At 46.0% G+C, this 24,083-nt stretch overlaps 1 protein-coding gene and 1 long non-coding RNA gene across 2 annotated transcripts in view; one reads left to right on the top strand and one right to left on the bottom strand.

Moving 5' to 3' along the window:
• TRPC5 (transient receptor potential cation channel subfamily C member 5) overlaps nucleotides 1–22,814 on the top strand; it is a 62,010-nt gene extending 39,196 nt beyond the window's left edge. Inside the window, exons 6-10 of the mRNA XM_082062141.1 lie at nucleotides 4,274–4,469; nucleotides 19,103–19,309; nucleotides 19,489–19,530; nucleotides 20,711–20,800; nucleotides 21,544–22,814. Of these exons, the coding sequence (XP_081918267.1) occupies nucleotides 4,274–4,469; nucleotides 19,103–19,309; nucleotides 19,489–19,530; nucleotides 20,711–20,800; nucleotides 21,544–22,278 (1,270 nt within the window). The 3' untranslated portion in view covers nucleotides 22,279–22,814. The remainder of the gene's footprint in view (nucleotides 1–4,273; nucleotides 4,470–19,102; nucleotides 19,310–19,488; nucleotides 19,531–20,710; nucleotides 20,801–21,543) is intronic.
• LOC309444382 lies at nucleotides 19,130–24,083 on the bottom strand. The gene is made up of 3 exons (XR_014185016.1): nucleotides 23,994–24,083; nucleotides 22,585–22,693; nucleotides 19,130–19,265 (listed from the first exon to the last, which is right to left on the bottom strand). It is a non-coding gene; the product is annotated as an uncharacterized lncRNA (long non-coding RNA).

Below are 24,083 nucleotides of genomic sequence, written 5' to 3'. Positions count from 1 at the left end.
GTAAGACTTCTTTTCTGTTTTTAAGGTTGACTTCCACAATCCCCTCTTGTACCTGCATTTTCCTGTTGTCTGTCACTGCACTGAAACTGCCTTGATTTATTCATTTGCAAATACCGGGCGGGCTGGTTGACCGTGCAGGAATGGTGTGAGTTGAGCGGGGCAGCCATTCTGCTGAGCTTTGCTGTCACAGAGACCTCACTTGGGTCTGGAAGTGGGAGAGAATCATTTTAGTTGTGGACCAATGAGTCTCCCTGCGTGATCCTGCAACTTAAATTTGATTATGACTATGTACAATTTCGGTATATCTGAGAAAGCAAGTGTCCTTTTGCCATAATAATTCTTTTGTCTGATTCTGGAGGATAGGAAGGGAAGCTAAACAAAGCATAGGGAACAAGGGATAAGCCTATGAAAAAAAGCTATTAATAAATAATGTGATACAGCAACAACAACGATCTCACTAAGGCCATTTTTAGGCATACACGATCTTGCAGGCTTCTCTGATGTCCTTGCAGTGGGGTGAGACTGAAATCTCAGCAAACTCCTTTTAGCTGGAAATGCTGGTACTTCACTGAGATGTTGGCGTGGAAATGGCTGTGATGACAGCTGGCAGGGCTGAAAGAGCACGTGCTGAAAAACACCATGAATTGTCTTTCCGATGTATTTGTTTTAATTACTAATAGTGGAAATAATTATAATAATCAGCCCCCACCTAATTGTTCTTGCTGCTTGCACAGTACTTAAAACACAATGGGAAGAGAAATAAATAAAGCACAGTCTAGAAAAAGGCCTGCGCCCTGCAAACAAGCAAAACAAAACTGTTGTCCACCGCTTGGTGCTAAATTAAATAAAACTTGTCATGATGCCCTCAAATTGTCCACCTCTCCTCAGCTGAAGGCTTGAGGTGAAGAAAGGGTTTGTGACATCTTGGCATCGTTGTGGAAGCAGATGTGGCCGAGCCCACGCGGCTGGGTGGGCAGAGAAAAGGCTCCAGCGCTGTCCCGCGGGCTCCCTCCTTACAATGGGGTTTCGTGGGACACAGTCCAGCCTTGCGAGAGCATCGCGACCCGGTAGACCAGACGTGCTGCGGTTTTCCACTGCGGAGCAGGAACACCATAGGCTTGATTAATTTTCTCATTAAACCCATCTATATCTGGAGGAAGTGAATGGAACTGCACTGTGCTAATGAAAAACAGAATTAGAGACTTCAGTCTTTTTTTCTGTTTTAATTGCTTTGCATGCCCCAGAAATGTGTTGTGCTGCCCTTGCAAAGGAATTAAATAACAAATACCATTCCTTGATCTATGTCCGTATTGATGCAGCAGCCAGAGGGAGGAATGTTTGGCAAGCAGAGTGTTTGTTAAACGGCAACGCTGGCTCGTGAAGGGTCAAACCCCCAGAATTCAGGACCAGCCTTTCCCTGGCGCTGTGCTGAACAGATGTATTTGGTTCTGCATTCTGCTTTGGACCGGTCTCCATTGCAAACCAGTTGTTTTACAGATTTCAATGCCAGCAGGTTAGTGGAGAAAACAACAGCAGGATTGGACTGGAGAAAAAGAGCATTTGGTCAGCAGGAGAAAAATCAAAGATCCTCAAGTGTGTAGGAGGGTATAAGATCTTGGGAACTAGAAATGATAGAGAACCACTTAACAGAAAGTGTGCAGATCAGCTTAAATACAGACCACAATTTCTCCCACTCCGACATTCAGTTTCAACCCCCTGCCAAGGAGAATGTAGCAAAGAAAGGAAATTGAGGGGGCTCAATCTCTATGGCAGAGGTTTGTTTAAAAGAAAATCGCAGTGGGGGGTGATCCATTAGGACTGAGGTCTCCTGGCAGGGGACAGAATGCTCTGCAGTTACTTTTTGTTTGAGACTCACTTAAGAAATTTATTATTTAACATGTTCTTAAAAGTTTAAATAGTCGTTATTAACACCCCCAGTAGCAGCTGACGTTTGGCCCAGGTGCAGACGCACAGCATGGGCGGCTGGCAAAGAACCAGCGACCTGCACAAGAGAAAATGACATTGTTGGGCCGGGCAGAGCGGGCACGGCTGGAGCAAATTCAAGTCGGAGCTGCTGTTACCTCAAGTTTGCTCATAGTTCATCCCTAATGAAAGAATACATGTAGAAAGCTTTCAATCAGTACCCTTTCATTGCCATCAGCATTTCTAGGCAGTCACACAATAAGATGTAATTTTGTAAGGGAAGAATAAGCAGGAGGCCACTGGTGTTTGTACAACTTGTTTAAAATGTGACGCCTATTTACTGGTGCATTATTCCCTATTACTCCCAAAGGATGGGTTTAATGTTTTCTTGGTGAGGAAATTTTCTGCGTTGCAAACACAGATCATGGAAAAGTAATATTCCTTTGTGACAGCAATGAAGTCATGAATAATTTAAGGTTTTATGCTTTGGCCTCCCCATCCTTTAGAAAGCAGAGTGTCTGCTGCTTAGGCAGACAGCTGGAAAACATGTTTATCACTGTGGTAACTGAAGGAGGGAGAAGAGAGGAAAAGGAGGATGGGGCGGAAGATCACACCTTACTGCCTTTGAGACTTCTTGCTGAAGATCCAGCGTGTACTCAGCAGGAGGGGACAGTCCCTCAATCACAATTTCCAAAATTCTGTTTTTTTAAAGCTGCTTCTCCAAAGTAGTGTGAGCCCCACCTGAGACACACTGAGAAGAGACTGTGGTTCTGGCCTGTTATTAAATGCTGAGGAAAGAGTAACTCAGCCTTACTTCTGTGCAACCAGCTGCTGTCTTTTTCATGTCCACATGTCTTAGTCTGGGCCCAATATATTCCTGGTTAATACTGTGAGTTCAGAGCAACGCACTGATCACTTCTAAGACTCATTCCAGTTTCATGCCAGGCATGTCTGACTCCCTGGAGCCTACAGCCTAGTCAATACTTTTACTGCTAATAATTAAAGTAAGTTAAAAGATAGCACTCCACCATTTCTAGTAGAGAATTGCTTAGCATTCTTTGGTTAATCCTTATTTTACCATTGCACTTATTTAATAAGTCTAACGAACAGTCTGACTTTTCAAAGAAAGGATTTTTGCTTTAAAGAGTCTATAATTTTGGCCAGTGAAAAATATACGATATGGCCACAAAATATAAAGAAAGTAAATCCCTATATAAAGCATGAGGATACGTGTGGAACAGATGCCTGGAGAAGCCAGGAGAACAGATCCCTGATATGTCAAGTAAAGGATCTGAATTATTTGTATTGATTTATCTAGTAGGAACATTTGAAAATATCTACTGACCTGCGGCCAAAATGGAAACTCTTAAACAGGCATGTGTCATTTTTTGATTATATAAATGCCGTATTTTGTAAAGCCAAAACAAAGACGCCCAAATAGAGCAATTATTTAGATTGTGTATTTGACGTGATTGGAAAGGTCACTTGTCTTTGGCTGAAGCAAGAGGAGACCTGGGATGATCTCACCAGCTGTAAAGCACAGGGAGGTCAGGTCTGGTTCATCTGTGGAAGGGACACTTCAAAAGCAGAAAACCTTTCGAGCTGAATTAATGTGATGAGTCTCTCCCATGTGAGTCACTCCTGAGCAGTTGTTGCAGAGGGCATCGCACGGTGGGTGGGTGGGGGCTGCTGCACAAACCAGCCCCAGGACCAGCAGATTTGGCCACCCAGCAGTTTTGGCCACCAGCGCTGCTGACAGACGGGCCCTTGGCTCCCTGGCCTGCTCCACGCGTGGCCGAAGGAAGGACAAGTTCTCGGCCTGCGTTAGAGCAGAAGGGGGACGTGAAGGTGATTTCTCACCCCTCCTGCCTCGCGGTGCCTCGCTGCTGTGTGCTATTTAACTACTACAGTCATGCTGAACTTCAGGATGGGTTCTCCAAATGTTTAGTCTGCAGACATGTTAATGATGCAGGCACTGATTAAACAGGAGAGTTTATAGATAACAGCAGCATCACTGTGTGGCAATTTTCATTAGAAGGAATATATTCTGGCTGTTCTTTGCATGCGTGTGGAGTGGGAAAGGGTACCTTGGGTTCCTTCAGGGCAGTTGCGCTCATTGCATCTCACAAGGATGTGGACAAGGCTCTGGGACAGGTGGCAAATGGTGATGTGACACAGCTCTCACATGCATTGGGTCACCTGGCTGCAGTGCAAACTGCATCCGGGGAGAATCAGTGTCTCCGGGGCTCCCGAAGTGCGTGTGTTCCCCACCTAAACATCACCTGAACCACACATTGTTTTCTGTTTCTCAGAGGCAGGTAAGCAAGTAAAAATCTGGCTTTCTTTGCAGACTTTTCGAGACCCTGCAGTCACTCTTCTGGTCTGTGTTCGGTCTGCTGAATCTCTACGTCACCAACGTCAAAGCCAGACATGAGTTCACTGAATTTGTTGGGGCCACTATGTTTGGGACCTACAACGTCATCTCCCTTGTTGTGCTGCTGAACATGCTCATAGCCATGATGAACAACTCGTACCAGCTCATTGCCGTAAGTTATCTCACTCTCTCGTTTTGCTTTTATTTTTCTCCGTGTGCCTCATCTGTTTGGCTTATAGCAAGTGTGTATCTTCGAGAATGCTGGAGACTGCTGCCCCCAGTTTTTGACAGCAGGTAGTTGGGATTTCTGCTCGCTAGCACTGAATCATGCTTGTGGAGGAGGTTTTGCTCTGTTTGTAACGCTTCTTAGCTGGAAAAGGCTTATCAGCTGTGATCTGCCCTTGTCTTCTCCCATAGAGTAACCTCCCCGATCACCTTGTCGTTAGCAGCTGATTTGCTTTGCAGAGGGGATATAAAGGGAAGCCTTCCCTTTCTCCATGGTGTTTGTTTTTAACTTGGGGGGGATGTTTTTTCTCTCATATTACTATTTTCTCATTTGAAACCGTGTGTGTCAGGAGCCCAGTCCTGTCATTTCTTATTCCACGGTCTTCCCACTGGAATGAGCTCATTTCCATCGTACCACCAGCCAGTCCCTTGGCAGCTGCCTCAACAGACCTGTAAACTCAGATTCCTGAGTAACCTCAGTGCAGATGGATCCGAGCTGAGGCAGCTCAGGGCTGCCAGTTGGCTGCACAGCCGGTTTCAAACTTAACCGTATCTTCATGTTCATGTTCAACACTGGTCTCTCTACTGTAATCTCATTCTGTGTACCTAAAAGCCAATTTGTACATTGATTTGTCAACAGATTGAAAACTAAAGCAGCATGGCTCCGCGTTTTAAGGCTCTTCAGGTAAACTACACAGAAATAGAATAGAAGGAAGCTAAATCTTGTGTGCACAGTACTTAAGATAAACCAGTGGGCACTTACTTTCCAGTTCTGATGCCAAAGATGATAAGTTTAGAGGCAGTGGGGTGATGAAGTGTTACACCATCGGTGAACAGCACTTAGGAGAGTCGCTTGTGTCCTCAGCTGGTCGCTCACAAGTACAGGCAGAGTAGAGACCTCCTGCTCGGCTTTGGATGACTCTTGGGTTTACTCTAGAAGACAGAGGATAGAGAAACAATCAAACCAACCAGCACCAGGTGTCTGCTGCTTCCATCGCCACCTTCCTGGAGAAATCTCTGGGAAATGTCTGGGTGAGCTCCTTTCCTGGCTAAAACACAGAGGATTGAGTTGTCTGCTTGAAGAGGTTTCACAACTGCTGTTGATCATCTGCTGAATCAAGTGGCTCCTAAATTTAGTTATCTAGCCAAACCGAGCACAGATCCAGTCAAATTTGTGATACTTTTGGACATCTGATCTTTATCACGTTAAAAAGTGTGAGAAAAACTGGACTGTTGACCTTCCAAATGAGCAGAAAAGCAGCTTTAGCAGTCTGTTTCACCACTTTAAGTGCTTTTTCTTTGTTCAGTTCTACTCCCCACATTCCAGGGAGACAGGAATGAAGGGCAGAAAACAAAGATACTCTCCTTGGCCATCCTCTCCCATTCCCCTGCCTTTATTGTCACCGAACAGGCCTGTCCCCAACACAAAGCCCAGACTAAGAATAAGCAGTGTTTGCTATTCACTGGGGTACAAACCACTCATCATGCTTTTCCCAGAATAATTTGAGTGATACAATGACACATTACAAGCAACCCCACATGACTTAGAGAGATCCATCGTAACAATGAACTGCAGGAATGGTCCAGAGCAGACTGACAAATTTGCTTCATGTGGCTCCTAAGGGCAGACACCAACTGATCAGTTTCCCTGAAGAAAACTCATTAATAAATGTTGAGCTTTACAACTGTGGGTCAGTTTTTGAACCTCTTGTGATCAGGTCTACCCCTTTCTGAATCAGTAGCCTGGTTGCTAGACCCGGCATTTCTTCCTCCTGGTATTTCTATTGTATGGAAATACGAGTTTCTTGGAGTGGGGTGGAGATCTTCTCCTCAAACGCATCAGTCGGAAATCTTGTGCCATGTGCAGCACCCTGCAGAGAAATAAAAGGAGCTAAACATCAATCCCTGATGCATCTCTACTTATTGATTTCCCTGCAGTGGAGTCATCAGGACATCTTAATTAATGTCACTTGTTAATGAGCCAGTGGCGCTGCTGCAACGCAAACAGTCTTTCTCATCTCCTTTTTTACAGGGACAAATACGTTAATGCGCTTGTAGCAGTTGTTCTTCAGGTTAGCTTCGCTCCATTGTCTCTTATAGTCATTCATTTCTGCTGTGGAGGTAGAGGAAGGAGAATCCGAGCTGCTGTTTCTCGTCCCTCCCCAGCAGGGGGTTGGGGTTTGGTAGCCGATGAAGCGCTGTAGGCACAGGGCACGAAATCACAGGGTGTCTGCAAAGAGTGAACCCTCCACCAGCTTTGAGTGATTCCCCACTCTCAGAAGGAAGAATTTTTCTGCCATAATCTTGTTGATTTTTTTTTATGAAGCTATTTCAGACTTCAATAAGGACATTTTTCTAGGGGCACCCTGAAGCAGTTTCAATATTGATTTTTTTCATACAACCCATTTTTCTCTTCTGCCAAACCACCGTCAAGAGCCAGTGATGGGAGACACTCCGTTTCACTTGACAAAGCAAACCAAGTCCAAACGCACACCAACATTTCCATATGCTTTGCGCTGTTCCAATATGTGAAGACCAGAATGTTCTATCCAAGCAGCACAGAATGCAGCTGGATGTGATGCACTGCCAGGTCTCTCATCTCAATACCTTCCCAGACATGACAGAAATACCATCACCTGATGAACAGAAGAGGAATATGTCACCACGACAAGAGGAAGGACAATGGAACTTGAGAGTAGCCAGGCGGCTCCATCATTCCTAAGTGAAGAAAGCACCAGTGGGTGATGAGGACACTTTATGCCATCGGCTATTTCTCAGGATTGCCACTTGGCTGCTGCTGCAGTTACACAATCCTTCTGCCAGTTGTTTTCAAAACAATGTGATAGTGGGTTTTACTCAGGGTCCTAAGGGGCAGGTGCATTTTGGCCTTTCTGGTGCCCTAGGGTGCAGGTACGTTTTGCAGGGAATTAGCAATCTACGTGTATTTTCTGAAAGCACGTTCCTTATGGACACAGCTGTGATGTTGCGGGAAGTCACGCAGGAATTAGTCACTGGAACTGTACCAACGGTCTGGCTCTGCAGCTGCAGGAGCACGGGAAGCAGGATCGAGGGAAGAGCGGCCACTAAAGTCCGTCTGCAGGAAGAAAAGCACAGGGCTGTGAACTCGTAATCTGAGTTCCAGGTGAGCTAGAGCGATAAGCACCAGGCGTCCCACTGATGTGTGAAGGAGAGATGTAAGCACTTGCAGCTCTCGGATGTTTTAGGAACGTACAACACTGGTTAACACCTCAGGGACAGTGTCACACCGCCATAGGTCTGAGAAAAATTGCCTCTAACTCCTGTGCTCGAAAGTGGAGCTGTTCCAGCTAAAAGTGTGTCATACGCGGCATACGTGCGATGTTGGAACAATGACTTCGCTCTAGCAGGATGTATTGAGTTGCAAAATCAGTTTGTATCTTACATTTTGTATCCTCCTGTTGGTTTGCATGTCTGTTATTTCAAGGTAGTTCACATCAGACAGCGGTTACTGCAGAAGACAGCTGCAGGTTTGGTTTTGTAAAGTGGATCTCTGCGAGTGGAGTTGTGATCGAATTGAAACATACTGCCAGTGTTTGGATTGGAGAAATCAGGGCACTGGACACCAAACTAGGAGTGCGCTTTTAAATGATGGAATGAAATAGAGTGGATTAGCACATATTGTGGAAGACAAGACTGAAAATCATAAATATTTGGCATAGCAAAACAAAAGCTGTACAGCAGACAGATACCATTCATCTGTGCAGCCAAAAATAACTGATCACTTTCAGGAAATTGTGACTGTAAATGTAGGGATGTTGTACATGGAATCTTCTCCATTTTTGCAGAGTAGAGAGCTTAAAAGGTAAAGCACAGAGGAATGTAAAGATTTTTCATCTCCCTATTACATTGTTTCCGAGATGACTTTGGATATCCCGGAGGAAGTGGTATCAAACTCTTCTTGACCTGCACAGAACACCAATTCCCTGGTTTTCTGTACCAGCTGAGCTCCCTCAGCACCATGGCAGTAATTGCTCCCCAGTTGAATTCATAACAGCAGCAGAAATTCTCATCCCCGCTGTGATCTGTGACCCTTGGGACTGTCAAAAAGCCCTTGCCCCTCCTCTGCTTGCACAACCCGCACGGTTAGTACTTGGTGTCTTTGCTAAGGAAGGATTTGACACAGCGCTGAGCTGACCTCGAGGATACACAGCTGGACAATCCCTGCACGTGGCAGGTTCGGAGGTGGTAGATATCCCCTTGAGAGGTCAGACCAGCTCCAAAGCCTGGACTCAAATCTAAACTGTTATAAAGCATCAGGAAGCATTCATCTCACCAGCCCCATTTCAGAATCATTAATTTTAATTTCTTAGGAGAAATTGAAATGTATTTGTTTTTTAAGTCTGTCTTACAGCAGGAAATGAAATTATGGTCGCACTCTTGTTGCCAGTATAAGCTGGGATTAATGTCTCCTGAAGCTTTTTATGGTGTAGCACAACAACTCAGCTCTAGAAAGGAGATTAAATGGCTCTTCTTTGGTTTGCCAGCTGAATGAAGCATCGCTGTTTGTCCTCCAGTTTTATGGCCCCTGGGGGCTCCCGCTCACCAAAATCCTCACTGTCCACATGTAGAGCCCGTGTTCTAGGTCCAGGTAATAATACCCTGAGGCTTTTCTTCATTCTACAACGCAACTGTAATTACCTAAATCTCAATTACTGCACTACCAAAGCTCATCCGTGTCATCAGTAATAATTAATTGAGAGCGCAAATTCTCCTGAACTTACTCTGTGCCTTTTGTGACACTTCGACAGGCGGATTTCTGTTACGCTTCCCAAGAGGTGCGGGACTGTGAAGAAGCGCTGGACCCTGCTCTCCAGCTCCCTCCCGCGCAGCTGCAGCACATCCGCAGGGGAGCGGGATGGATTCCTGGCTGGATGCGGGGGATGCCCGGCAGGTGTTTATTTGCAGTGAAGGCAGATGCGGTGCAGCAGCGCTGTGCTGGGCGGCACCGCTCGGCGAGGGGCCCGTGTGCCAGATCAGCCCTGCAGCCCCGCGCTGGACTGGCAGGCAGCTTAATTGCTTTTTGTTAGCAAGCTGAAGTATTCATTTGAAGGTGTAGAACTGTTTGTCTTTTTGCTGGCTTTGGCCTAATTACATATAACCCACGGACTTGAATCAAGTTGTTAATATTCATCTGGTGTTTGCAGAGCCTCTAAATGGAAGCACTCGATGTGCTCTGACTTCACATGCTGCATCTTTCTTCGCTTGGACTAGGCAGAGCTAATTCTCCATCCTAGGGCCCAGTCCTGCAAACTCCTGTCGTACAGGTATTGACAGCGGGATCAGAAGGTTAATCCTTTTGGTTGTTTTTAATCTTTGAAAACCCAGATATTTATCCGACCCTGTATACCACCATGGCCAAACCACTCAGAGGAGCAGAAACATTACATTTAAGTGTAAAACAAGATGAGCTTGCAAGCTGTAGATGACCCCTGGCCGATTTAAGACGTTACAAGGAATTTGCTGGCATTTGTACGGATGGGTTCTGTTTTCTTTGGTGTACTTAACACACCAGTGCCCCACATGACAGGTCAATAATTCTCTGCCCATTACGTGCGAAGCCGCGCAGCAAGGTTTGCTCTTGCTACATGATAGAAATAGAAGTATCCAGATGGAACCACATAGGCTGCAGGCCCCTGCGTTATCCCATCTTTTATTTAGGCCTGACAGGCTCAATTAGCATTATCTCGTGCTTCTGCATCGAGGGGACTTCTGTGAAAAAGGCAGAAGAGGAAAAGTGAAAGATAAAGGAAAATATTACTGAGGAAGAAGCAGTGAAAAACTAAAAGGGATTTATCTGGCAAGAGCTTTCGTCTGATACTAAGCAATAGGAACAGCTATATTAGATTCCTCTGAAACGTGACTTTTACGGGCCAGTTCCTTTCAACACGTTGCAATCCTGCAAATAAGTTGATGCTGGTTATATAGGTGAAGCAGGATACATAAAACTCCATCCAATTAAATGAGAAGATGTCTAATAACCTGGATGCTGTGCTGTGGCTCTTCATCTGCATTTCTGTTCTCTGGTCGGGCCCCGCTTGCAGAATCGGGGAACAAACAGGGGCTTCGCCTCCTCAGTCTGTGCTCTCTGCACGGCTGAAGATTCACTTAGAGACTTGAGTGATCTCATACATTTGTAATGGCTGCTTCTTTTGCCTCAAGGATATATTTAAACGATCAGGATGTTTAGCTGGGATTGTTCATTTCTGAGCGGTTTTTCCATTTCTGGCAGCTCGGCTCAGGCGCTGTGCTGAAGTGACGGTGCCAGCAGCGTGACTGGATCCCATAGCACCCACTGGTGCCATGAGCTTTACAGACCCACTAAAAGACAGTCATAAAAGAGCAAAATACTAAAGCATTTGGTACCTGAAGATGTGTACATGTTTCATTGCTTAACTATGGAAGTTTGGGAATCATCATTTAATTATTTTGGTTATTGAGGAGGGGATATAAGGGCTGTGTATATATGTCCATAAACAGGCTGTGAAGCCTAAGGAGATCCAGCCAGGCTCACAGCTTTGGTTCAGGGAGATTCCAGCAACATGGAAACAGCCCCCTCGGTCAGCCCAGTAATGAACTGACTGTGTTACCGCCCTTCTCAGCTCCGTGTAACCAAATACAACATGGTTGTAGCATCGAAGTCAGCGGCAAACACCATCAAATGTGTTTTGTGATTGTTCATACTCAGAGTTCAGATCTAAAAGTTACAAATGGCCCTAAATAACACATTAAATAAACTGCTAGACTTTTAAATACCTTTGTTGCAGCTGATGTTGCATTTCCTGGCTGAAATCACACCCTTCTAATGGCACAGACTGGATCCGGATCCTGGGATCAGAAATGCACCTGTGGATCCAAACAGGGGTTTTTCTTCTTGGGACTAATTTATCTTGGGAAAAAAAAAAAAAAAAACAACAACAAGAAATAATAAAGAAGGGTGCAGAGAAGGACCCGATTCGCCTTTCCATCTGCCTCCCACAAGTCCAGCAATAACTTTCAAGCCATTTCTTCTTCGTGGGAAGAGTCCGATCCCAGGCTGACCAGCTATACAGAAAAAACAATCAAATCTAGTATTCTGGAAACGGTGCAAGTAGAAATGGGGCAATTTTTATTTTGCCATGGTACCAACAGAGTCCTCAACACCCCAGCACTTTGTGTTAGACAGACCTCAGCCCACCATTTCTCTCTGGCGCGTGTGAATTGCTTGGTTTGGCCTGGCTGGAAGTAGTTAACATTACCAGCATAGACGCACCTTATCTCCCTGACTTTCAGCATGAAAAGAGGCTCTTATCAGGCAGCGATAAAGGACAGAGAACGGACGGCAGGACAGGGAAAGCCTCAGTGGTATCTTTCTCATTGTTTCTTCCCACTGAGGCTTTCTTAGAGAACTGCTTGTCTGTGTGACCTTCCGACTGCTCTGATTTGACTATTAAAATAAAAACTGAACTTTGCTGGAATACGACTGAAGGAAGAAAGAAAGGTGTCAGTTCAGATAATTTAAGTGCACTAAAACCAGCACAATCCACAGTTCTGTCTTCTCAAATATCATTTTCCCCGGCCCTCTTATTAGCAATCATCTTTTCCATCCAATATGTTGGTGGGAGATGAAAGGCCATTGATACACATAACCTAAATACATTGTGGAATGTAGTGCATTGTGAGCCATAATAAAAATGTTAATTATGAATATGTTCTGCACATAGAAGATATAAATAGCAGAAATGCTAAAGCACGTGTTTTCCAAGCACAAACAGGCTGACTCCCCGGCGCTGGGACGCGCAGCCCGAGGTCCATGCTGGGGAGCGTGGCCGGTGCTGCAGCTCGGCTGGCGGCTCTTGCTCCGGTGTCACTCCGGAGTGAAGGGCCCTGCTCTTCGCTTGACCTTGTGCACGCAGAAGCCCTCTATGGTTTTCTTTTCCATTGCAACCAGTGCCGTACACAATTTCCATCATTTCCGAGCCTCTCTGGCTGCGCTCCAGAGACGGAGTCTTTCCTCCACCTTATAAAACGCAGTCGCCGTGCTGTATGTCTTGTTGACGCTGAACCAGCCGTTCCCTTCATCTGTCTGAAATTATGGACCTTGGACACTGCATAATTCAGAAAGCTTTTCCTAACTGCTTCTGTTACAGTGAGTTCTTTTAGGGGCTCTACCATGGCTGGGGTCTTCCAAGTTTTCAAGTTTTGAAGGCTTGCTATCCCATCGATGGCTTATCTGAAACGTCTGCTATGTAAAAATGTAGATTTGGGGTATTTTTTCCGTTGCACTCTGCTTGATTTCCTCACCTAAGGGCCTTGCTGCCTCCTGCCTTTCACCAGGTAAGGGCAGCTCCTTTCTGAAATGGAGTCAACCTGCGTCCCTGGACCAATAATTCACTTTTCTTGTATCCCAGTGCTGGTATTTATTTATGAGTATTTCTTCTGGACCTGCCTATGCTTCACGAACATCCTTTTCCGTGCTGGAGCCAGAAGTGGTCCCGCTGCCCGGGAGCAGCTCTGTGCCCCCGCACGCCAGCCCGTGCCCGTTTGCTGCGCCGTGTGCTCGTGCACGGGGGGTGTGCGGCTCTCCATCTCTTCCCCCCCGCATCAGCTCCCTCGCGCTGTTGGTGCTGGTCTGTGTCTGCCGGGCTCGTTCTCCCTCTTCAGAGCGCGTGTGCTTGGCACGAGGCCACTGCGGCCGCCCTGGGTGACATCTGGGCGCTGCTCAGGCCCCGCTCGCTGTCCCCAGTGCGGTGATTCTGCGCCAGGCAGTACTTTCATCTCTGCTCCCGCTGTCTCATTCCCTAACTGTTCTAATTGCTTTTTCTAATGCTAGATTGTCCTCCTTTAGTCATTTTTCTTGTATTATTTTTGAGACTGATCCTATTAAGTTCTTATCCTTCAGTATGTCATTCCCAGCTTTGAAAGCGGAGTCGTTTGTTGTCAGCTGTAGCTGAATTACCTATGCATTAATTGCCTTTGTAGGTCCCTGATTTTCCTCATAGTAGTTTTTTTTCTTTTGATGCCATATTTTTCTTTGAAAAATATTAAGCATGATTTACCTCAAATAGCCTGCTTGGATTTTTTCTTCTTGCTCCTCTAAGCTTGTCATTAAACTCCCAAGCTTTGCTGATGTTATCACCAGTTTGCCCAACACATATTACAAAATTAACACCTTTGAAACTGTGCCAGAGTTGTGTGTGTTGGGATTTGTAAAGATTAACTTTCTCCTGACCCTCTTTCTGCAGTGGTTTCTGTTCACGACACACAAGGGTATATTTCTTGTTCTAGCCTCCTTGAAAACCATCGCTGATATCTTTTCTGTGCTGTTTCCTGCTCTGGGTTTAGCAAAGAAGGAATAAAGACGCAGGTGAGATAGAAATACGAGAGAAAGGCACACACGGCCCTTCTTGTGTCAGCTAGGAAGGCACTAGGTATTTTCAAAGGTTATTCTTTCCAAATGGGCGTGGGGAGGACTTGCATCCCAGCAACACACTTCTTAGAGGAAGGGGCAGAAGCCCTTGTGCAACTTTGTGTAGCGTAGAGGAGCTTAAGTAGCTGATTATCTTGCGATTGTTTTACAGTGGAAAAGTTCAAAGATGTCCGAGCGCCTGGCTGCGGGTGTTCCCGTCATCTCAGCGTTAGGTTTTAGCTGAGCGTTTGTGCCATGGCTAAACCCAGCCTAACGCAGAGCGGACCAGAGCGCAGCAGCAGAGCGCAGGGAGCTGCCGCCGTCCTCTGCAGCCCGTCAGCCCTGGGCAAGCCAGCTCAGGGCCATCCCCGCGCTTTCAGGGATGATACTTCAAAAAATCAGGCTCCCATGCCTCGATTTGCCGCAGGCTTCCCACGGGACAGCCTGTGCTTCAGCTCCTATGTGCTAAGATAGACGGAACAGCATTTTCCTCCATCAGGTTTCAGCCGCGAGGCAGCTGGAGCACTGAACGCCTGCGGTGGCTGCGGCGCTGGTCGCCCACCTTGTACCCAGAACCGCAGGTCTTGCCCTGCTGGGCTGGGCTGGGCTGGCTGGGGCCGCGGCAGCGGAGAAGCCGGCGCTTCCTTGGCAAAGCTTGATCTAAACCATATGGCCCAGCAAGGAGATGCTGATGGAAATCTTTATAGAAAACATTTTACAAAATGTAAACAACAGATTTTCTACACAGAGATGAAGATGGAGATTAATGCTTGAATTATCCTGGATAATTAGTGTAGCAGGTAATTATTTAAAACCTGGCACATCTGTGAATACATCACTTTGACTGAATTAGAAAATTCTGGCAACTGCTACAGTAAGATGGCTTTAGCAATCCCATGGGGAAAACTTTATGGGAGATTAATTCTCACTTCAAATGGCAGAGATTTGCAAGAGGATTATGTGGCCAGTATGACACATTCACATTGTGATAGTAAGTGATACATTTTTTTTTCCTCACAGAGAAGCAGAGTGCTGGTTTCTTTGACTTTATGTGTTCTTTGAGCTTTAGGGCTCAGCCCTCTTAAGAAGTAGAGTGTTTTATAGCTGAAATGATGAGCAGTGCTTGAAAGAAAACGGTGACAAGAACGAGGGCAAGAGCAACACAAGCTCAAAGAGAGAACAGTGAAATCCAAACTTAAATTCTTAAAGCAGCAAGGTCACGCTTGCAAAGCTAGTGGATATGTTTCTGTAGCTTATTATAAATGTTACCAAAAAAGCTGTTCTCTAAGAGCGGTGTATGTGAGGATCCTGTCCTTGCTGTGTCTCTCTGCCTGCGCTCCCCGGGCAGGGGCAGAGCCCCCGTGCTCCCTCCTGTCCTCTGTTAGGAAACCAAACGCTCTGAAAGCCTCGCAGAGATTGGTCCGTGCTTGCTGGCCCCGTCCATCTCTGTCCACCCGCCGCTGTAAATCAGCAGCTGGAGCAGCAGCTGGCACTGAATGGGTTTGCCCATCGCTGCGCAGCTCTGCGGGTGCCCAGGCTGGGGAAGGGAAGGACCCTCAGCTTGGACTCCACGGGCAATCAGGAGCTCGCCTGGAGCGCTTACCCACGTACAATCTTTGCGAGAGCTTTGCTGCAAAGCAGGCTCAGACTGTGGCAGCTCTCAGAAATGTAAATGTGGTGCAGTGGCTGCAGGCACTGGGGAGATGCACCAAAAACCGGGAGCGCGTCTGGTGGTCCGTGGGCCACATTCACAGCCAGTGTGCTGACTGATGCACCGTCTGTAACTCACTAGTGCTTCAGGTTTGAATTAGGTATCGGGGGATTGCTGAAGCACAGCACTCTTGGTACTCAGCACGGAGAAAGCTGTCGTTTTGCGTGCAGATTGCACTGCTTACAGCACTAAAGAGAACTCTAACCAAGAAAATGGTGGTTTCCTGGCACACAAAGACATACTCAGTAAAACTGAAATGTCTCTTCGCTATATATTTCCAGCACAAAACTGCTGCCAGGAGCTCTCATCTGATTCGCTCAGGTTCTCAAAACATCAAGGTGAATAACTGAGACAGGCTGAGTTAGTAAACCCTGGGGAATTCATAGCAACAGAAAAGAGAATGAAAAATACTTTGAGCTTTGTACAGAGGGTCTGTCGTTTCAGGGAGGTTGTATTGCATTTGTTGACTCAGACGGCACAGGAAGAAACACAGGAGAGGCTGAAACCAGCATCTACCAGCCTCACCCACAGACAGACACGTTTAGATCAACAGGGGTTTGCTCAGATCAACCACAAGTTTCCCAATGAGAAACTCGCAGGGGGTTTCCCAGGCTGCCCTGCACCTGCACTCAGCCCATCAGCCTGCGTACTTCCCTTAAGCAATTTAAAAATGAAGGAACAAAAAGAAAACACTCTGTGCAGAAAAGCTTTTTTTAGCCCTTTTCTTCCTTCCTGTCCCACAAACTAATCTGCAATCCCCAAGCCAGAGATGTGCCTTATCCTCCTCTACAAACAGCATCCAACCCCCACTGCTAACTCACCTCTGCCCGGGACATCTTTTTTATAACGTGCTGAAGGAAACTGCTGCCAAGTCACCACACCTGATCCCTCCCCACCACTGACAGTGGGCCTCTGGTGGACCTTCATGGAAGAGAAGGGTGGATTTATAACCTTCTCCAAACCACCTTCTCCCTTCGGACTCCTCAGTAGGACATTTACTTCTGTGTTGACAAGGAACTTAAAATACACATCTCTATCCAAAATAACAGTGTGCACTCTCCTTCAGCTACTGCCTTACCCTAAACTCTCCAGCTGCCCCAGATGGTGCTGTTGGCGTTGCCAGGTGTCTGTAGTTCCTGCACACTCTGGGTAGAGCTTACTCACAGCAGGGCTGAGTAACCCTGTGCTGTTCTCATGCAGCTATTCCCCTCCAAAATGCTTTCAATGCTTGAACCAGCAACATCTGCAGCCCCCATGGGGTGTTCCCTGGCCGTGAGCATGTCCAGGTGGAGCCCAGAAAAGCCGCAGCTCAGGCCCTTTCTCTGCCAAGAGAGGTTTGATCTCCTGCCTGTCCCGCAGGCAGCGCGTCCTCCCCAGCAGCCCCGTGGCTCACCTGGTGCGTGATGACCATCGTTTTTCTTCTGAAGGCTGTTCTAACTGAAGCTGTGCAGACCAGGGAACGTTCAGGTGGAAAGACGGGCATGAGGGGGCAGCCAGCCCTGCTGCTGGAGGAGCCCGGGACAGCTCTGCCCTTCGCTCTGGGCAGGTGTCAGGTACGAGGTGGCCGGCGGGCTGGTTGTGGAGCTTGGAGCACTGAGCTCCGCACTGTGTGGCACGAGCTCGTCCTGCTCTCCTCCAGCTCTGCTGAGCTTGCTGCAGCCTGCAGGTAGAGACAAATGAAGAAAACATGAGCAGGACTTCTTTATTATTATTTCTACTGCTGCAAAGTGCATCTTTTACTACCCAGAACTTTATTTCCACCAGTATCAGCTTCCAGGGCTTCATGGTGATGCTGCAGTTTCCCCGCTTACGGGGTGTGATCATTTCTGCGGCAGAAAGGGGCCTGGCAGGCTGCTTCTCTGAGTCTGCCCGGGGCTGAAGGCCCTTTCGGTGAGCTGGCAGGGACAGCGGCGTTCTGGGCTGATTCGGACCATCTGCAGAGAGTAAGGTGCTGCTGGCCACTGAGGCAGTCATTTTAAATCCAGAGCTACACGTCATTTGAATATGCTACTAAAATGGAGTTCAGCTGCACCTCACTGTCAAAATGCGAACATATTTTATGTGTGACAGAGCACTGGAGCACTAGAAAGCCAGCGTGGTAAATTTTGGGCATGGTGTTCAGCCATATTTTATTTATCTCCCTGTCCTACACTTCACCGCTTGGTTCTGCGCGTTGCCCCGCAGCCCAGCACCCCTCTCAGGGGGGCTGCTCCTTCCAACCCGCGCAGAAACTTCAAATCCCACATTGTCCTTTTCTCCTACCTTGTACCATTACTTAGCTTAGATCATTATGGCTTTGGTTTAATCTTATGTCAGATGCTGTTAAGGTAAATGCTGAGCAGCTAAAATGTCACAATCATCAGCTTAGCACTACACTCCACAATAACAATACACAAATTTACCGTGGAAGCTCAGTGCACTATTGTAAGCTGTGTTCAGCACTGCTCGGCTTGAAGGCTTCTAACTATTTCCTTCCTTTTCTGTCTAATGTCAGAATTTCTGCAGAACATCCAAAACAGTGGCATTTTTTAACTTTAAAACTAGCACCAAACAGCATGAAATCGCTTTGGAATAGCTGCAGCATCCCTGAATCCAGGCTGTAGGCTGATGTCTCTGCCCTGATGGTGAAGGGAATGTCCAGTTTGTTAACAGAACAGGCTGGTGACCCCGCAGCTCAGACTGCAAATAGCTCTGGTCTGGGGATCAGTCACCCTTTTGCAGTTTGTAAGGTCACTGTCTTGCACAGATTCAGTTTTCCCTTCCAGGGGACTGTATGGGCCGTGTACCTATCTGTGCAGCACTGAAACAATGCTCTTAACTTTCCACCTTGACTTTTTGGGGTGAAAAACACTCAAGCATGGCAAAAGCAAACCAGCACCGTGATAATATAAATGGAAAAAAACCCTCAAACAGTAGAACATCTCTTGGTTTGTGTAAGGATAGTGCAGAGGCAAGATTTAAAATACAGCACGCATAAAATGTGTCACTTCCTTATAAGAACTGAATTACTGGATGCTATAAAACCCAAACAAATCACAAAACACTATGAAAGAACTTTTTCCAGGGAAGAATATGAAAATTCATTGAATTTAGACATGAGAAGCAACAGGTTGTGATAATAAAAGTGCTAGCAAAATAAGAATGATGTGTTTTCTTGCTTCTTGTATTGACAAACTAATAAGCACAACCTCTAAAGGACAAAGGCGAGCTTTAGCATGTGGAATTATTTGTGCTGAATATGGTTACCATCTAATTTCTCAGTGGCTGGTATTTTTACACTCTAGCTATATTTCACGTTTTAAGTACCCCCCCAGTGAGGGAGATGGAAGCGGCTTTGCCTGCAGCTGGAGGAATCCTTTATTGCTCACATCACCTCCCGAGCCGCGGGCGCTTGCTCCAGGGAAGCCTGCCCGCAGCTCCGATAGCCTCCTTCCTTCCCCCACAGGACCACGCGGATATCGAGTGGAAGTTTGCACGGACGAAGCTCTGGATGAGTTACTTTGATGAAGGTGCCACTCTGCCCCCTCCTTTTAACATCGTCCCAAGTCCCAAGTCAGTCTGGTACCTTTGCAAGTGGATCCACAATCAGCTGTGCCCAGGCAGCGACTCTGACAACGAACAGAAGAGGCACGAAAACCTCAAATCATTCACAGTAAGGAGCTGTATGGGTTTATACTTCATTTTTCAAGGGTTCTAGTGCACGTCCAGGATGGCGAGGGCCACTGCTCTGCCGGTGCAGTGAAAGGGGCTGGATCAGAACTTGCTAAGGGCCATCAGGAGCTCCGAAGACAGGACTGACCAGGTAACACATCTGTGCCTTTGTCTTTGCAGGAGCGGCACGCGGACAACCTGATTCAGAATCAGCACTACCAGGTAAACTCTTGAGCACATCAACTTTTTACTTGCTGTTTCTTCTTCCTGCTCACTTTTTAGTATCTCTATTCTTGCTTGCTTCTAGAATATATTTTGATAGGCATAGGCCCTCTAAGAGGATTTTGCTTATCATGGATTAAAACATTTCCTCATTAGAGGTGAGATGGTTCAGTACATCTCTCCCAGCCTTTCACCCCCGCTGAAGTACTGGAAAACTTGCCAGGGATCCGGTGACATCCCCCTGGCCATCAGAAGGGCCAGGCTGTCACCCCATCCTGGTTAAAACTGTTGCTGCACCAGCATTTTCACACACTCTGGAATTGTCGCTCTCCTGCTCTTTTTTGTAAAGCATCCCGAACTCAAACAGCGGTTGGGATTTGCTTCTGGTTTGGACAGCTCAGGAAGGAGGGATGGTTCCTTTGGGGAATCCTGCTGCTTTTGTTTATTCTCAGCCTGCCTGTCATCAAACACTCATTAAAGTCAACCTACAAAAGGATGAAACTGTATGAAAAATAACAGCTTCAGTACTTGAGTTCAGTGTGATGTATTGCACCAGCATGCTGGAAGGAAAACACATTCTCCAGAACCTCAGCTGGTATGTTAGGCCACAGTATCAAAAGCCACTAGTAGTTTGTCTTACCCGAGACATCTCCTGTTTTTTGAAGAGGATTTTTATCCAAAGTTGATTTTTAACACAATTAGTCACCTTTGACAACAATTTGCTACTTAAAACCTTGGTGTGGAGACCATCTTCACAATTGGTGTTGCTCAGACTTGTTATCACTTGATAAACAGTCTTCAAATGGCAAGATCAGCCTATCAGGGCAGACAGCATACACCCATGAGATTGGTAATCCTAAAAACTTTCAGCAGCTGATATTAAATGGCTTGACAACACTTAAGAATATCAAGAATTCATATCTCAACAACTTTCACATATACATAACAAGTACAAAATAACCTGCTCACTGTAGTTAAAAACTGAGTATTCAAGATCAAAGGTATATAACCCTTCCCAAAGGTTCATTTGGTTCAAAACAAAGCGTTCATTTTCTACCCGTAAGTAGTTTTCTTCTTAGACAGCAGAGTCAGGACAGCCAGCGTCAGTAAGAGCTCAGGGAAGCGCACTAAGTCTGCTCTGAGCCAGCAGCTGAATCACTCCTATTGTTTCCTATTGCAGGAAGTGATAAGAAATCTTGTGAAAAGATATGTCGCAGCAATGATAAGAACTTCCAAAACCAATGAAGGTTTAACTGAAGAAAATTTCAAGGTAATTTATTATTACTTGAGATATTATTTATTCATATTATTATTTATTTATATTAATTCAAGTAGTCACTTGCAGAGTTTGCACTAACTTGTTAAGGTGATTTGTAACCTGCTGTGGAAATAGGACTGTTACTGGAGCAAGGAATATATATGAAGCGCACATGGGGGTTTCCTGAGCAGAGTATATTATTATTTGAGTTACTTCTCGTGGATCATCTCCCAGATTTTAATATGCAACATGTTATGTAGACAAAAGCATTGGAAAATGGTAGGAATGAAGTATCTGATTGGAGTCAACATGACACACCTAATTCAAACTCAAAGCAAGCCAAAACCAAATCTGGGTTAATGGATGTGAAGACCACTTAGTAACAAAGTTAAAGCTGGGTCTATCAACTAAACAGGATTCCTGCCATATTTTGAAATTTCAGCAGTGTTTCACCTCTTCTAGATCTGTGTTATTTGCCTTTATTTGGGGGGTAGTGGGATGGGCAGAGGGAGTTGGTCAGAAGGGCCAGTCCCACAGCCTCTGGAGACAACTTTCTTATTGTCTCCAGTTGTCAGGATCACCAGTATATTTTTGTGTGTGTCACTGGATAATGAAGATGTCTGTTGTATTCCTGTGTGACTGGGTATCAGCCATTTGCATAACTCTGACCAGCTCTCTCAAGAAAACGTGATCCTTCTCTCCTGCCACAGATAAAACTGCTGAGTGTAACTGACTCCTTTCTCCTCTTGCCCTAGGAATTAAAACAGGACATCTCCAGTTTTCGCTATGAAGTTCTGGACCTCTTAGGAAACAGGAAGCCCCCGAGGAGAAGTTACTCTACCAGCAGCACAGAGGTGTCCCAAAAGGATGAAACAAATGAGGATGGGGCTGGAGAAAAATCCAAAGCCAAGAGCGTGTCTTTCAATGTAGCCAACAAAAAAAAGGACTTCAATGTATCTGCTTTAATTAAAACTATGTCTGGGATCGATATGGTGGAAGAGAAGCCCAGAAGCAATGGGATCAGTAAGCGCTCCTTCGTCCGAAATGGAAATAGAGTTCAGAGACTTTCCAGCTCCAAGAAGGAGTCCTTCAAGAGACTGGGCCTGCTCTTCTCCAAGATGAACGGACATGTACCTGAACCAAGTTCAGAACCCATGTACACAATTTCAGACGGAATTATTCAGCCACACTACATGTGGAAAGACATTAAATATTCTCAGATTGATAAAGAGAAAGAAGAGAATTGTTCCAAAAGTGAAATTAACCTCAATGAGGTGGACTACAGTGGGAACACGAGACTCAGAGGACAGAGCAAGGAGTGCCCTGTGGTTTGTACCAGCTCCCTTCACTGTGCTTCCAGTATTTGTTCCTCTAATTCCAAACTTATAGACTCATCAGAGGATGTGTTTGATTCATGGGGAGAGGCTTGTGACTTGTTTATAAACCAGTGGAAAGATGGGCAGGAGGATCATGTTACAACTCGGCTATAAGTAAAGCGCTGGAAAAACTTAGCCAATTATTTGTAATTGTTTGCTCTCATCTGATTAAGCATTACTATTTCCTTTCTGTCCACAGGTGAAAATGAAAGTGCAAAAGTACTTACATTAGCCTATTTTATAGCCATCTACACCTTTAATTTACTTTTTTTACAGTCACAAATACTAAAACTAAACATTTCACCATTTATAAGATCACTGTACACCACAGGAATCCCTCCAGATGCAATCTTAGTCTACAAAACCCACAGACTCCAGCCAGGCTGGTGGCTCAGAAAAGGGTTCCCTCAGTGCTCTCACCATCATCCCGTCGCCACTGGGGTGTTGCTGCTGCTCCGAGCACCATCGGCTCTGCGTCCTGCCCAGTTCTCCTCGGCAGCACAACCGTGAGCAGTGGCGTGGCAGGAGGCTGAGAATCACATTTAAAGTCTTTTTAGAAAGAGCTTCAACTCATAATTGGCTTTTTGTTTTCTTTAAGCAATACAACTTTTGATTCTTTCTGTCGTATGTATTTTTTCAGGTTATTACATTAATATTGTAAATTGTTGCTAAATAAGAGACCCCTTTGATCATCCAGCTAGAACATGTTATGGTTTGCTTGTTTACCTAATTCCCATAAGAGCAGAATGACCTCGCGGTTGGGCTGACAGTGGCACCTGGCCTTGCTACCAACTTCTGCACAGATGAATTGATCCCAAACCAGCTGCTTGAAACACAAACCTCAGTGTGGTTCTCCTGTTTCTAATGGGCTGAACCAAACCCCAGCCCTTACACCCACCCCCTGAGCTGCATCTGGTTTTTGAAATACCTAATCTTGCTTCTACTGCTGCATTTGCTTTTTGCTGCCTCTCTGATGGGTGTCAGGATTTAGGAAAAAACAAACACCTTCCTGGTATATGGTAAGTGCTAAGAGATCATCTCCTCTGGGCCTGTGAGCTGCATTTCTGAAAAGCAATGTAAGCAAAAGCAGCTCACACTGCATCTGGGGCCCAGGAAGCCTCTGCAGTTCCTTTTCTAACATGCATCACAAAGGGAGCGCAGCAGTAGACGTTATCTTTTATTTCCCTACTTGTGGTGGTGCCTGGACAGGGCCCAGCAACACCACTGCTTTGTCCTAAGGAGGATCAGAGGGGAGAGAAGACGACCCCGTCAAGGGCAGAACCATCAAGTTTTTAACAGTGATTTTTTTTAACAGTATGATATTTGAACTTTCTTCTGCCATGTTGCTAAGGAACACAGATGATTGGCATTTAACAGCTACGACCTCAGCACAGCTATTCATCAGCTGCTTTCTTGGAGGAAGGAAGTCCTGACCAGGGGCTCAGAAATGCCCCGTATGACACAGCTTCAGCGCGTTCCCAGGAGAGGTTACATGAGCTGGACCATATCCCAGGAGCGGTTGCAAAAAATATCTCACCTTTTCTGTGAACTGGGTTTTGAATTGCACTTGTAAAAGCGTAATGCTGGGAAATCTACACCTCCCGTTGGCACTGGTCAGATTTTAGCAGTGAGGGGCAGGAGCAGCTCTCAGGTCAGCACAGAGGGGCAGGAAGAGAGGGATTTCTCCCTCTAGCAGTCGCCACAGACAAGGTGGATATTCTGAATTTTAAAACTGGCTCCTTCCTCTTGTTAAAGAAATACACCTTATTGGGTTTTCCCTTTGGGCACCTATAGAGCGTTACCTAAAGGTCATGACGGAGCACACCTACATCAGAGACGGAAATGTGAACAGTGCAGCCGGCTCCCGTAGCAGAGTTGCAGATGCCAACACACCAGACTCGGGAAGGTTTCAGGACAGA

Source organism: Streptopelia decaocto (genome assembly GCF_964273445.1).
Source record: "Streptopelia decaocto genome assembly, chromosome: 10".
In the NCBI taxonomy this organism is placed as follows: Eukaryota; Metazoa; Chordata; class Aves; order Columbiformes; family Columbidae; genus Streptopelia; species Streptopelia decaocto.
The sequence above is the reverse complement of the archived record's forward strand: the minus strand, read 5'-3'. Positions and strand labels throughout refer to the sequence as shown.